Source organism: Myxine glutinosa, chromosome 1 (genome assembly GCF_964187855.1).
Source record: "Myxine glutinosa chromosome 1, kmMyxGlut1.1, whole genome shotgun sequence".
Lineage (NCBI taxonomy): Eukaryota > Metazoa > Chordata > Myxini > Myxiniformes > Myxinidae > Myxine > Myxine glutinosa.
The window spans coordinates 225,367,891-225,381,775 of record NC_136261.1 but is presented as its reverse complement, the minus strand read 5'-3'; the positions used below and the strand labels follow the sequence as shown (position 1 = coordinate 225,381,775).

The 13,885-nt window shown below is 46.9% G+C and overlaps 1 protein-coding gene across 2 annotated transcripts in view; it reads left to right on the top strand.

The window, feature by feature from the left end:
• The first annotated feature begins 3,744 nt into the window (after positions 1 to 3,744).
• The window catches only part of RUBCN (rubicon autophagy regulator), a 48,370-nt gene continuing 38,229 nt past the window's right edge, over positions 3,745 to 13,885 (top strand). The window contains exons 1-2 of one of the 2 annotated variants that reach the window (XM_068101434.2): positions 3,745 to 3,925; positions 12,024 to 12,177. In XM_068101434.2, coding sequence (XP_067957535.2) covers positions 3,909 to 3,925; positions 12,024 to 12,177 — 171 coding nt within the window. In that variant the 5' untranslated portion in view covers positions 3,745 to 3,908. The remainder of the gene's footprint in view (positions 3,926 to 12,023; positions 12,178 to 13,885) is intronic. The other variant, XM_078784405.1, reaches the window with a different exon arrangement.

Sequence of the window (13,885 nt, the reverse complement as noted above, 5' to 3'; positions counted from 1 at the left end):
AAACTCAAACTAAAGAAGCTCCATCATACCGTGTCAGTCTTGTTAACACTCACACTCATTCTAATGACGCCAAATACTTAAGATCACACGCTGATAAGACTCTCCTTGCCTGTAATAGAACTCATATGCCATACGGGGACAAAGCCTTTTGCAACTCAGTACCTGCCCTCTGGAACAAACTAGAAACTACCTATAACTATTCGGACCTCACACAACAAAAAAACTTTCAAATCAAAACTCAAAACACATTTATTTCCAAAGTAACTTAATTGTATTTTTTGAAAAGTATCTTTAAGTCGTATTCTTCTAAGATTGTGTAATGTAAGTTGTAGTCTTCAAGATATGTTGTGAAGCGCTTTGTTCATTTCATGCTAAGGCGCAATATCAATACTGTTATTATTGTTATTATTATTATGTACATGTTGTAATTTGGAATAGTTTAGATGTACACCATACAACTAATTGTACATTGCTGTGAAAAACGGGTATGTTTTACATGCATAGGGCCTACTCTTCCATTGCAAGTCTGGATTACAATTTCTGGGCCTTTTATATAATTACAATTTAATTGTGCATATGTATTTCTCCCGGTGCGCCGACATGAAAAGTTAAATTACTTTTTAATTTTCATATTTAAAATCAACATTTCTGTCATTTGTCGAGATGGTTTTGAGGCAATCTTGTTATAATAATAGGAGTTTATATCGCGTAAATTGCAGGAGCCTCTAAGCGCTTAGAAAAGAGAAGAAAGCCAACGAGATGAATAAACAAATACAAATTATACAAGAAGAAAACCTAAGATAATCAGATGTAGGCATTTTCAAATAAATGAGTCTTCAACAGAGATTTGAAAGTGTTCACATTGTGGGCTTTGTGTGCGTGCAAGCTAGTCAAGAAAGTGAGACGCAAGAGAGCAAGGTAGTCCAGAAAATGATAGGCACTTCCTGTCCCCTCTTTCCCTTTTATTCCTTTTCCCCCTCTCCTCCCTCTCCTCCCTCTCCTCCCTCTCCTCCCTCTCCTCCCCACATAAAACTACATTTCTGAACAAAGATTATTGCAATAAACAAAATCCGATTCTTATCTTGGACTAAGAGAAAATCATATCAAAAGCGAGGGGCACGGTGCAAATCACAAATTACACAATGTAGGCACTCAGATTTTGTACTAGGTTACGCACAATGTACACACACTAGCGGGCAGTGCACTCGTGCTTATGAGGCCAGCACTAAGGCCTGCCTTTTTTATAGAAAAAAAGGTTTAAAAAACCAAACATTTGAACAGCCTTGGACGTGCACCTTGACCATAGGAGTGAGTCCACTGACAAGGTATTACTCCTGTCAGGTAAGTGCGTGGCACAAACAATGGAAACAAAATGGCTTCTAATTCCGGGTTGTCATAACTCTTTCTACAGGGACTCTACTCTGCCCAGCTCCTCCCACCCTTTGCCTAGTCCCTCCCACCCTCTGCCTAGCCCCTCGCTCCTCCCCTCTCCTCCCCTCTGCCTCCCACCTCTCTCTGCCTCCCACCTCTCTCTGCCTCCCACCTCTCTCTGCCTCCCCTCCTCTCTGCCTCTCCTCTTCTCTGCCTCTCCCCCTCTCTGCCTCACCTTCTTCTGCCTCCCCCAACCCCTCTGCCTCCCCCACCTCCTCTGCCGCCCCACCTCCTCTGCCGCCCACACCCCCACCACCTCTGCCGCCCCCAACCCCTCTGCCTCCCCCAACCCCTCTGCCGCCCCCACCCCCACCACCTCTGCCGCCCCCACCCCCACCACCTCTGCCGCCCCCAACCCCTCTGCCTCCCCCAACCCCTCTGCCTCCCCCACCTCCTCTGCCGCCCCCACCTCCTCTGCCGCCCCCACCACCTCTGCCGCCCACACCCCCACCACCTCTGCCGCCCCCAACCCCTCTGCCTCCCCCAACCCCTCTGCTGCCCCCACCCCCACCCCCACCACCTCTTCCGCCCCCACCCCCACCACCTCTGCCGCCCCCAACCCCTCTGCCTCCCCCAACCCCTCTGCCTCCCCCACCTCCTCTGCCGCCCTCACCTCCTCTGCCGCCCCCACCTCCTCTGCCGCCCCCACCACCTCTGCCGCCCCCAACCCCTCTGCCTCCCCCAACCCCTCTGCCGCCCCCACCCCCACCACCTCTGCCGCCCCCCACCCCGCTGCCTCCCTCACCCTCTCTGCCTCCCCCAACCCCTCTGCCTCCCCCAACTCCTCTGCCTCCTCCATCCCCTCTGCCTCCCCCAACCCCTCTGCCTCCCCCAACCCCTCTGCCTCCCCCAACTCCTCTGCCTCCTCCATCCCCTCTGCCTCCCCCATCCCCTCTGCCTCCCCCAACTCCTCTTCCGCCCCCACCTCCACTTCCGCCCCCACCTCCACTTCCGCCCCCACCCCCACTACCTCTTCCGCCCCCACCCCCACCACCTCTGCCGCCCCCACCCCCACCACCTCTGCCGCCCCCACCCCCACCACCTCTGCCGCCCCCACCTCCACTTCCGCCCCCACCCCCACCACCTCTGCCGCCCCCACCGCCTCTGCCGCCCCCACCCACACCGCCGCCCCCACCCCCACCCCCACCACCTCTGCCGCCCCCACCCCCACCACCTCTGCCGCCCCCACCCCCACCACCTCTGCCGCCCCCACCCCCACTACCTCTGCCGCCCCCACCCCCACTACCTCTGCCGCCCCCACCCCCACTACCTCTGCCGCCCCCCACCCCCACTACCTCTGCCGCCCCCACCCCCACTACCTCTGCCGCCTCCACCCCTCTGCCTCCCGCACCCCTCTGCCTCCCTCACCTCCTCTGCCTCCCTCACCTCCTCTGCCTCCCTCACCTCCTCTGCCTCCCCCACCTCCTCTGCCACCCCCACATCCTCTGCCTCCTCCCCGCTCCTCCCCGATCGTTTCTTCCTTCTCCCCCAACCTCTTCTCTTCGACAGCATTTCCACAACCTACACCATACCCTTCAGTTCCCGGTTTCTCTCTATTATTTGGAAAATGTAATCAGGAAAATGGATATTCATTTTATTGAAGTTTTTCGGTTGCTCCCGGTGATGAGACACACCCTTTTATTCTATGAATGTACCTTTTACTGACGTAAATACCATAGTGTGGCGGACACAAAAGCCCACTGGCGTGGTGACAATGTGACATCATTCCACGCACCAAGTGGGCGGTGGCCACGCCCGAGGGGTAGGCGTGGCCTCATGATATACACCGGGCCGGGCGACCAGCCCGGAGCAGTTCAGTCATCAGTGTTACAGTGTGCTCTTACAATAAAGACGTTTATATGTTACCGCTTGTCCGCTTCCTCCTTGCTCACAAGCAGCGCGCGTAACGCCGCGCTTTAATAGAACTATTAATATACAAATGGAATTTTTCACATATAATTGTGTTGATGTATATGGTCGTGATGGGCTGACGTGTTTTTCATTCCCTGAATTAATTAATATGATCTCTTTTTACCACTGAACACTAACACTAACAGTTTATATGGCATATTTTATTCCGGTGTTTGGCTTGTTCACAAGGACGGGTTAATTAAGGGCGTAAAACAATAACAACAACAACAGCATACCACTGTCATGGTGACCAAACGTTTTTTTCGTGATGTACCTTTAAGTTCGGAATGTTGATTGGAGATATTTAACGGTGAAATAGGCCTACACACAAAAGGTGTGACATTGTTCACTTCCCGATGGTAAAGACATGTTCATGGCATCGGGTAACGAGAGCGTCCCTTTACAAGGTCAAGGTTCAAATACCACGTGATTATCCGCCGAAGGCTGCAATTCGTGTACAGTATTAATGGCTCGAGTTGCCGGAAGTCGCGTGCACTGCCGCTTTTTCCGCACAAGTGCAATGGTATGAGGGAAGGAAGACGTTTAAAGGATTGTGTGTTGGCGCCATGGATGAAGAGCGAAGGTGTGCGAAGTGCGACCGGTGTGGGTTTGGTGAAGCCCGAGTCTGTGATGTTCTGTATGTAAATAAATATGTACGTAGGAGTATATGTTGATTAATTTATTTATCAACGCGTCAATATCTAATTACCTGGGACTGGAGTTCAGGTAGCGTTTACCTTAACCTTGATCGAGGTAAACATGGCGTGCGATTATAGTGTTTGGTAAAACATGAAGTTATTATTATTATTATTATGTTAGCGTCGATCAGCTGTTCGGCCTTCGCCCATTTTGAATGTTTCACATGACACGTGCTCATCGTGTTTACCGACCAGTTGTTCATGCTAATCCCGCCATTGGGCGCGTCTCGGCCTCGGGCAGGAAAACCGAACGGATCGTTCGACATTCGAAATAAAATTGCGAAATTGTAATAAAATCGTATTAAACGTCACTCTTGAAAACCGGTTACTGCTCTCGTTAAAAAAAAACAAAAAAACATGCTTGGGTCTTCGGTTGTCCCTGGATGTGTGTATTTCCCGGGTTTATCTTGAAGCAAGGTATATAGGCCTACTGTACTCTATTCCATGATTGATACTTACAAACCCAATTTATTTATAAACCAAGAAACACTAAAATATGTCTTACGTTTTTACTTATTTTCTTCTATCAGGAGGGTCGAGGGTTTTCCCCTCTGACAGATTGGTCTTCCATCTCATCTCCCTCTTCCCCGCTAAAGTTAACCCCCGTCATGACGTCATGACGTATTTTACGTTTCTGAGATTTCATCAAGTTTTCAATCTGAAATTTTGATACATTTGATATCATCGCTTGCTGTGTGTAAATAATAATGTGATGTAAATGGTTCTCGGACTGTGCATAGTTGGTGAATGATTTCGTTCATTAGTTATCTGTTATAAGTCCTTTGAGATTGTAAATGCAGTTTTTACGGCATAACCCATAGGGCAAAGCCGTCTAGAACAGTGTTTGTCCGTCCGTCTGTATGTATGTATGTCCCCTCAAACGTATACCAATCAGAGCTGAGGATCTGGTCACATGACAGGGTGATGTGATTACGTCTGATGTCATTATGGCAGCACCGCGGCCGACTCTCCACACACCGCCATTTTGATATATATTTTGATACATATCGTCGAAGCTGTCATATATCACAAGCGCCATGCTCTACCTTTACGTTTTTCATTCAGTGTGAAACACAAACAAACCGATTGTTAAAATGATCATCAGATATCGAAAGGATCGCCGTTACATCTCTTCCAACAAAAGGGTACGATCGGCGTTGCGTCTCTTCCAACAAAAGGGTACGTACCCAACACTTGTGGGGTATAATCTAGATTACAGTATATCTTCCCTCAGTTCTGTAAGTAAAACTTACCTGACGGATGTCTGGATTCCTCCATATTTCTTTGTTTAATGTTATAAACAGCATTAGCGACTGTTTGAAAAGCTAATCATGTGTGTTTGTGGTTTATAATATTTTACAAGCCCGGCTACGCCGCTGTTCGACTTTCGGTCTTGTTTTTTTGTAATATACAAAGTCGAGGCTCGTGTAAGAGCTAACACATTAAACGCAAAAAACAAACTGACACATAAAACGTATAATAAAGGGAGCAGGAGACAAGATAGGGAGAGAGGGAAGCATACAAGCACAACAGTAGAGAACAGGGACATCGGGAGATCTGTGGGAGGGCGAGGGAGGGGGGCGGGGGGTGTGGTGGAGGTGGGTAACACGGTATAAAACAAATGGACACTACTTGGAATTTCAGAAAAGGCGTTTGAGATCGAAAGAGGTGGATTTGAGGTGTATTAACGGGGGTAGAAAAGATCATGGTTTTGGGTGGGGGAAGATAAGAGATGGTGGTGAACAGCTGTTTTAAAGACCTGGAGGGAGGAGATGATTGAAGAAAGCGTGGGAGTTTGTTCTAAAGGCGGGGGGAAAAAAGAGGAATGAAAGCGTGAAGGTGAGCAGAGAGTCTTGATTTTGGCAGTTTCACCAGAAGAGGGTTGCAGGCAGATCTTGTGCATACTGAAGGAATATTTGGGGGACACAGTACAGACAGAGCAGGGTAAGCAAAGCCAGAGAGGAGTCGGTAGAAGACAGAAAGACCATCAACCTGCCTGTGGTGAGTGAGTGAAAGGCCCTCAGAATCGGCTTCATCGCGGGAGATTCCAATGATTCTGAAAGTTTTGGTTTCGACCGCGTGAAGCCGAGCTAGGTGTGAGGCAGGTTCACCAGTCTAGAGGGGAGAGTAGTATTCCATTGAGCTGCGGATGAAAGCCTTGTATGTGGTGAGTAGCTCAGGTGTGCCAAGAAAGGATTTCCCACGACGGAGAATGCCCAGTCGGCGACTGGCTTCGGAGGCCAGATTTGAAATGTGGTTTTCCCAGGAAAGATGATGGCAGATAAATGAGACCCAAAAGTTTGACAGGGACAGAACCTCTTCAAGAGGATTGATGAGAAAGTAGATGGCAGGGTTTTCCAGTCGGTCTTTTCGGAGAGACAAAGTGAGAGTGTGAGATTTGTCAGGATTGAAAGAAATGTTCCACTTGTTTGACCACAGTATTTACTTTATTGGGTGATCAGCGCGATTTCTAGTTGGCTAGCAGGTGTTATTTATCCCAGACGTTTCCACACAACCTGCACTGATTGTTGCCGTAGAGGTGTGCGTGCCCATCACACGTGAACATGCATTTGAATGAAGTGTCCCATGGCTTTAGAACCCCTCCCCCCATCTTCCAAGGTTGTCCCAACTTTACTCTCACCCTCCTCCTGCTCATAAAAGAAAATGGGCATTCCCACGTTAAAACAGCAGAATATGTAACGCTTTTTGCTCTCCTATCATGCTAACACCGACTTCACAGAGAACCGTACACGCAGTCGCCTGTTTGACTCACAATTTGAGAAAATAGTCAGAAATAATAGCAAACCTGCAAACATCCGCAGTAAAATGCTGCTTGAGAGAAAAGGTTAATTCTAAAGGGTAATTCTAAAGGATTCCTAAATTTGTGGCTGCAGTATAGAAATTGTGGATAGAGTCAGCCGAACTGTCCAACCATTGGGTGGAAATCGCACACACGCACAGCTCCTTTTACAGTATAGACTATAAACTTTAGATGATCCATTAATGCTCTTGATATTACTTTTTTACAGCATACTTTGTTTTTCGTCATGGAAGTCCCATTGGATGTCTGTTTTGCTGTCGTATCATTTATACCATTCACTTCTGTTTACAAATCGTCTTCAGGGTGTTAACGGCCCCTGTGCTGCCGATCAGTCATTAGCCTTTGTGGGGCCTGAGCTTCAACTCGATTATTATTATTATTATTATTATTATTATTATTATTACTGTTATTATTGTTACTAGCAACGGTACCCGCCCTATGGGCGGGGCTTCAATTGGGAAGCCTGAATTAAAAGGCAAAATATCAGAAATTGAAGGCTTTAAAAAAATTTTTTAAACGATTCATATAAACATCCGTTGAATCATATCGCACGCAAATCATCAAAATCTAAACAGTACATGGCGCACATTTTGAAAAAAGGTTGAATTCTGCAAAACGGAAGCGGCCGCTGCACGTCTTTCTCAGTCGCACGTTTATGTGTGACAAGTGCGTGCCGAATCTGTAACACGGAAGCGGCCGCTACACCTGTTTCTCAGTCGCTTTGCACACGCTGCCGTGTTTTTTCGGAGCCGCACATTTATATAGGAAGAGTTCATCAGGAGTCGATCTACTCTCTCCTGGTACGTAGAATTTCAACAAAAGCCACATCACTGTTCATATCGGTAAATATTATTCCATTGTATTTGGAAAAACTGGAAAACTTGGAAAAATTGGAAAAACAATATAGTCTATTTTATTCCAGGGGGTCCTAGGATTACCCACCCAAAATATCGTTGCGATCGGTTCAGCCGTTTTTGCGGTACCTTCGAACTGACGGACGGACGGACGGACAGACATTTAGTGAATTATGGTAAGACTAGCAACGGTACCTGCCCTATGGGCGGGGCTTCAATTGGGAGGCCCAAATGAAAAGGTAAAATATCAGAAATTGAAGGCTTTTTAAATTTTAAACGATTTATATAAACATCCGTTAAATCATATCACACACAAATCATCAAAATCTAAACAGTATTTGTAGAATTTCAATAAAAGCCACATCACTGTTCATATCAGTAAATATTATTCCATCGTGTTTCAAATTTGGGCAATGTGTCTCCAATATTTGATGTGTTCACGGTTTGAATTACGTAACGTAACGTTTGTGATGATGTTTTCATTGTGATGATGTTGTGACGATGTTTGTGTTCATGGTAGTGTGTGATGTGACGGTGTGAACGTAATTTCGTAATGTTTTTCGTTTTAATTTACGTAATCGTTTAATGAACATTTAATGTTTAATGAGCGTAAGAATGAGCGTAAGGATCATTAAATGAATGAATGAATGTAATGAATAATTCGATGCGAAGCGAAAGACGCCTCAGAGCTGTCACATTCACAATCGCTATGTCGTATGTACTCCCCATACGTGTTTCCTCCATTGTAAAAACTACCAAGTCAATAGTTAAAAGGATTTTGAGCCAATAGGTGTTGCGGCCTTGGCAAGATCGATGGAGACAGCGATCTGTTAGCTTATACACCACCCAAATAGGTATGTGGAATTCTCTCATGTCAAGATTAAACTCACGTCATTTGAACTTTGGCCGAGGTAATTATTTGCTTTTAATGATATTTATATATGAATCAAAAAGAAGATAATTGGTTTTGGGTCGTCCTTTCCGCACACCTCGTGGGAGTTGGAGAGACGACCGTGATGGCAGGGAGGGGGTTGGCATTCTCTCAAGCAGGGATTCATGTCCTTATAAAAGGTCTTTGTCCGAGGTCACCGAGTCCGATCGGTGCAGCTGTGCAGTGATTGGTGCAGCCGTTTGTGTTGCACCCGGGAAAATAACGTTATGCGGGAGTCCGAACCTGAAAATGCTGGAGGCCATATAATTATTACTGTTATTATTGTTATTGTTATGTCTGGGGGTAAAGCAATATCTAGAGCCAGGTATATCTGAGTAGGTAACATGCTTCGAGATGTCGCGATAGGGAATCTACCTGTAATAAGTTCTTCCTGTTTAGGCGTTTGTCGGGATAAGATGTATGAATGTGGATCTACCAGGAGATTCGAGTGTTAAGTAGTTAGGGATTAAAGATAACGCCCCGGTGAGTCCAACCTGGTCATCAAACCTTTGTCCGTTATGGCACTGCAAACCACATAAACATTAGTTAGGACCTTTAGTACAACACTAAATGACGCCCTTCCCCCTGACATGACTTAGGAAGAAATCGGGCTGGAACACCGCCACAATTGGCCGCCACCATTGACACCTCCACAAGGCCTACCAACCTCGCATAGCACGTGCTATGAAGAAGGAGTAGGAGTGGAGAGAGCGGCAGTGACGCAGAGGGCGTGACCTGGACGAGCCGGCGAGTCGTGGGAGCTGGGAGGCTCCGATTGGCAGAGCAGTGCGCCAATGTGACGTCATCGGCCAGGGATATTATCGAGGGTCAGACGCCATTTTCGGCAGTCGAGTTGAGAGAGTCGAGTTGAGTGCAGTTCGAAGGAGTTCACGGCTTGAGAGAGTCCCGGTGCAATCCTGAGTTGGCTTGTGAGCAGGGTCCTGGCCCGGGTTGAGTTGGCTGTCGTGTGGAAGATCGCCGTCGAGGTGGTTGGAGCTCGCTCCTTTTTGCTGGGTGGATTCGCGCTGGCCTGGAGCGGGACCTCGGGTGCAGCGGCGAGGGTGTTGGCTCGGGCCTAGCGGGGCGTGCGAGGCGGACGGAGGATTCGTCCAGGCCGGGAAGAAGACGACGGACGAGATAAGGCCGTATCCGCAAATACACTTTACATAAAAGACGTGTTATTTTCGTATTCATCTCCCTCGTCTCGTGTTTGAGGTCTGGAGTGCGGGATCCCGATTTAGCTACCTTATTTTATTACCGGCGCGTGCTTTTTCACTGTCTTTGCTTTTCATTAATAAATCGTTGTATTATTTTTGTACATATATCTGAACGCAGTTTTCCGGGTGTTTGATTTTAATAGATAAGGCTGCGGGGCTCTCGTCGTTCCCCTCCATCCTGCGCGCTTTGGTTTTGGAATCCGCTATTGAGTTTTCGCCTCGGGAGTTAAAGCCTCGTAATCTGCCTCCGCAACTCTGATGTTAATCGCAGTTGCGTGACATTATTATTGTTTTTTTCCAATGACATTTCCCACTGTCTTGGCAAGTAGGGTTGTCAGAATCGATAGCTAAAGTGCTGCAACAGTTTGAGCTGTTTTTTTCTGGGTTTGGTTCCCAGCACGATTATAAACTCTATCCTGGTATTCCTCAGGCAGGACGTGTCAATGAGTATGCAGTCCATTGGAAGGGACGTGAAGCTGGGGACCTTCTCACAACATTGGCTGCTGGTGAATGTTAAAGATCATTTTGGCATCTTTCACAAAGAGTAGGCGTTTGCCGCTGGCTCACTGGCCAGATTCCTATTTATTGCCCCAACTATTACCCCTGAGAAAGCAATGGCAAAATCCCCCAGTGTATTAATTTGTCCATGAAGCTGCTTCGATATCCCTGACACCCTGAAAGGATCTGGGATTAATCCATCCTTGGCAAGTCGTTAGACCACTTTTTGATATAAAATGTATTTAATTCGTGCTCACCAAGCCTTTTGTTTATTTATTTAAATAACTATGAATATGGCAAAATCCCAAAATCCCACACTATTGGAGTCGCCAGACTCATCCAAATTCTGGCAAACTCTGTCGAAGCGGTCACTCCGGCCAAATAATTTGGGCACTCCGAACATGGTCCCGGGCCTGTTTGCCGCATTACCTTGCTCAGGTGGAATGCCCGAGCTAGTGAGGTGACACGCTTTTTGTACTGTGAGCTCGATCACCCAAATTAGTGACCCAGGCATTGGCCGCTTGGACAAGGGTACGTTTCATACTGTGTGCTAATCGCCGCAAACCCAATTGGTTATCTAACGGACGTTAATAGCCAATGTGGCTCATGATCAAACGCCACTCAAATCACTCTGAGCCAAAGTGATTTTATAATCGTGTATCGAACTGGACAAAAAAGGGTGGGAGTACAAATATGTAATACAATAAATTGTTCGTAGGGTAAAACCCCGTGCCCCTCCCCGAATTTCATACATGCGGTAACGCCTTGCTTATTTATAACCTTAAGGCCTCCGTCCGACATTCAACGAAGAATAAGATCCAGGGAGAATTTCAAGACTGAAATACAGGGGCTGCATTTAATGGGACACGAGACCCGAGGTGTATTTGGCTTGGCAGGAAACAGTCCGTTGCTGCAAGCACGATGGGAAGACAGGCTGGGTACAGCTTGTGATGAGGGGGCTCTGGTGGAAGGAGGTGTTTCTGCAAGTAGGGCGTGTCTCGTGCCCATGGAGAGCACCAAGAGACCGCACACAAAATCGCAGTTTGACGCCGTCTCCTTTATTGTCCCCCTCCCAGTCGTGATGCCACTGGCCCCACCCCAAACAGCTATTATTGGCCCACGAGCCCAGTGCGTGGGTGAGGCATCCTGCCATTACCTTTCACCTAGTTTGAAAGTGCACGTCTGGTGGTGGTGGCGGCGGATTTTCCGACCAAAACTCATGCCTACGGCCTGGTGAATCTTTAAAAATATACAAGACATATTCCCGAGGGATAAACCATTTTTAAAAAAGTTTGAAGGGAAAGTAGTTTTAGACACGCATTCTGGGCAGCAAGACAGCAGCTTTCTATATGAATAACAATGCATAATCCTAAATTACAATTAAATTACCTCATGTTTATGCTAATACATGCACTAAGGGAAATAACTATAGTTATACTATGCAAGGTTACCCCCTAGATGCCTAGAAGGCATTCCTATAACAATACTTATTCCATTTATAACTGGATTTTGTTTGAAACTGGAAAAAAACTGGCAATGATCCCCCCCTCATTCAAATGTTTTGATTGTTGCAGTGATTTTCATAATACGAAGGCGAATTGTGATTGCAGATATTTTCATGATTTATAATTGCGGTGATTAATTAGCGTTTTTGCTCCACAGTGTCGAGTGCCAACGGCTGCTGTGCACCCTAAGGACTACTGTGGCTGGATTACTGGCCACTCGTTCTCCGAATGTGTGGAACAAGTATGGGGGTCTGGAGCGTGTCACCCGGGACCTCCACGCAATACTCTTGCATGGACTGCTGCCTGCACATGTTTGTTCCTTCCTTTCTGTAATCTCTCATTTTCACCTTGTCACACTTTAACTACTTTCTCTTGTCGATTATTTCACTATAGATTATCATAATAATATGAGTTACTGTTACGTGGTCCTCCCCGACCCCCTGGTCACGGTGTACCTCCGAGGCCCGAGAGGAGCCACGGCAGAATAATGTGTTACTCCGTGTCAAAAATCATGAGTGAAACCACACCAATGGTTATCAACAAACAAATATTGTATTAAAAATCACACCAGAATAACGATACAACAATAATAGCAATCAACAATACAATCAACACATCTTATGATGGTACCATCAGCTAGGCTAAGATAACTCACTGTGCTCCAAGTGAGTGAAAAAGAACACTCCCCAATGTCTCTATAGCTCAAAGGTGATCCCCTCCAGCGAGCGTCAGAGCGATATCGAATCGAAACCCGAACCCCATTCAGATGACGGGCTCAGTCACACCGCCAAAACAGCACAGAGGCGTAGGCGGCCGAAGCGGCGCAAAGAGTCACGTGGTCCAAAACCGCGTAAGGCAAACTCACGGAGGAATGGGAAATCCAAAGGCGCCCTCCAGGTATGAACGTTCACGGTTCACCGTCGGCGAACCGCAAATTAATCTTCAAACTCTGTGTTGCACACACACATCCCAGATAGACGTCTGAATGGTGAAAAAACTGACGCGAAGCAAAGACCTTTTGCGTTGAGCAAAGCGCGAGTGTCAAAATGGCCGACGGCTTGTACTTGTCGCAACGACCCGGCGATGATTCTTCAGAATCCCAACGCCAAACCTGACCACGCAGGTTTATCAGTCCCAGCGATAACACCTATCGCAGGAATTCCTTTCAAGGAAACTCAAAGTTCACTCGTGACTTTCGTTCGACAATGCTCGCTCCGGAGCTTGAAGCGACCAGCTTCTTGTCCGACTTTTTGCCCCGCCTTCTTTTCTCTCTCATCTTCGTCTTCGTCTTCCGGTTCCCGATCCGGTTTCCCGTTTCATTTAACATTAACCTTTTTACCTTTTGACAATAATAATGGCTATTTCCTTCAAACAATCATAATAATACATAGAACCAGAAATGTTTCAAGTGGATGAAAACCACAACACCGGAAGTGACGAATCAGTAACAGTTACCTTCCAAGAGACTTTGATGCAGGAGGAGGCCATTAGACCCATCAAAGTCTCCACTATTATCGCCAACTCGAGGTTGTTTTTCCGTGCTGTATCCTTTTTAAATGCTGAGCACTAAGCAAGGAAGTGGCATGTACCATTTTTAGCTGACATGGACTTTACTCCGGTGAGCTCATGTGATCGAGCAGTCAGTCAGTCAGTCAGTCAGTCAGTGAGTCTGGAAACACTTCAGTCATTATCGCTTGAACCAAACACATGTTTTGGAGGAACCCTGGCCACAAGCTTCATATCTGTTGTCTAATGAAGGTGTATTGAGCGCATCAAAATCTGCACTCATTTCGGGAGTCTATGGGCAGGGGGATTAAATGCCCCCCCCAAAAAGCGAAGGTGTTGCTTTTCGCCTTACACAGATATGCTTGGACCAGGGGGAGGAGGGGAATGAGGGGGATTGTACATTCGTTATTGTTGCCAAGTGATGCTAATATTATTATTGTTACCTCCGCCACAAAAGGTGGATGGAGGTTATGTTTTCACCACTGTCTCTCTGTCTGTTTGTTTGTTTATGAA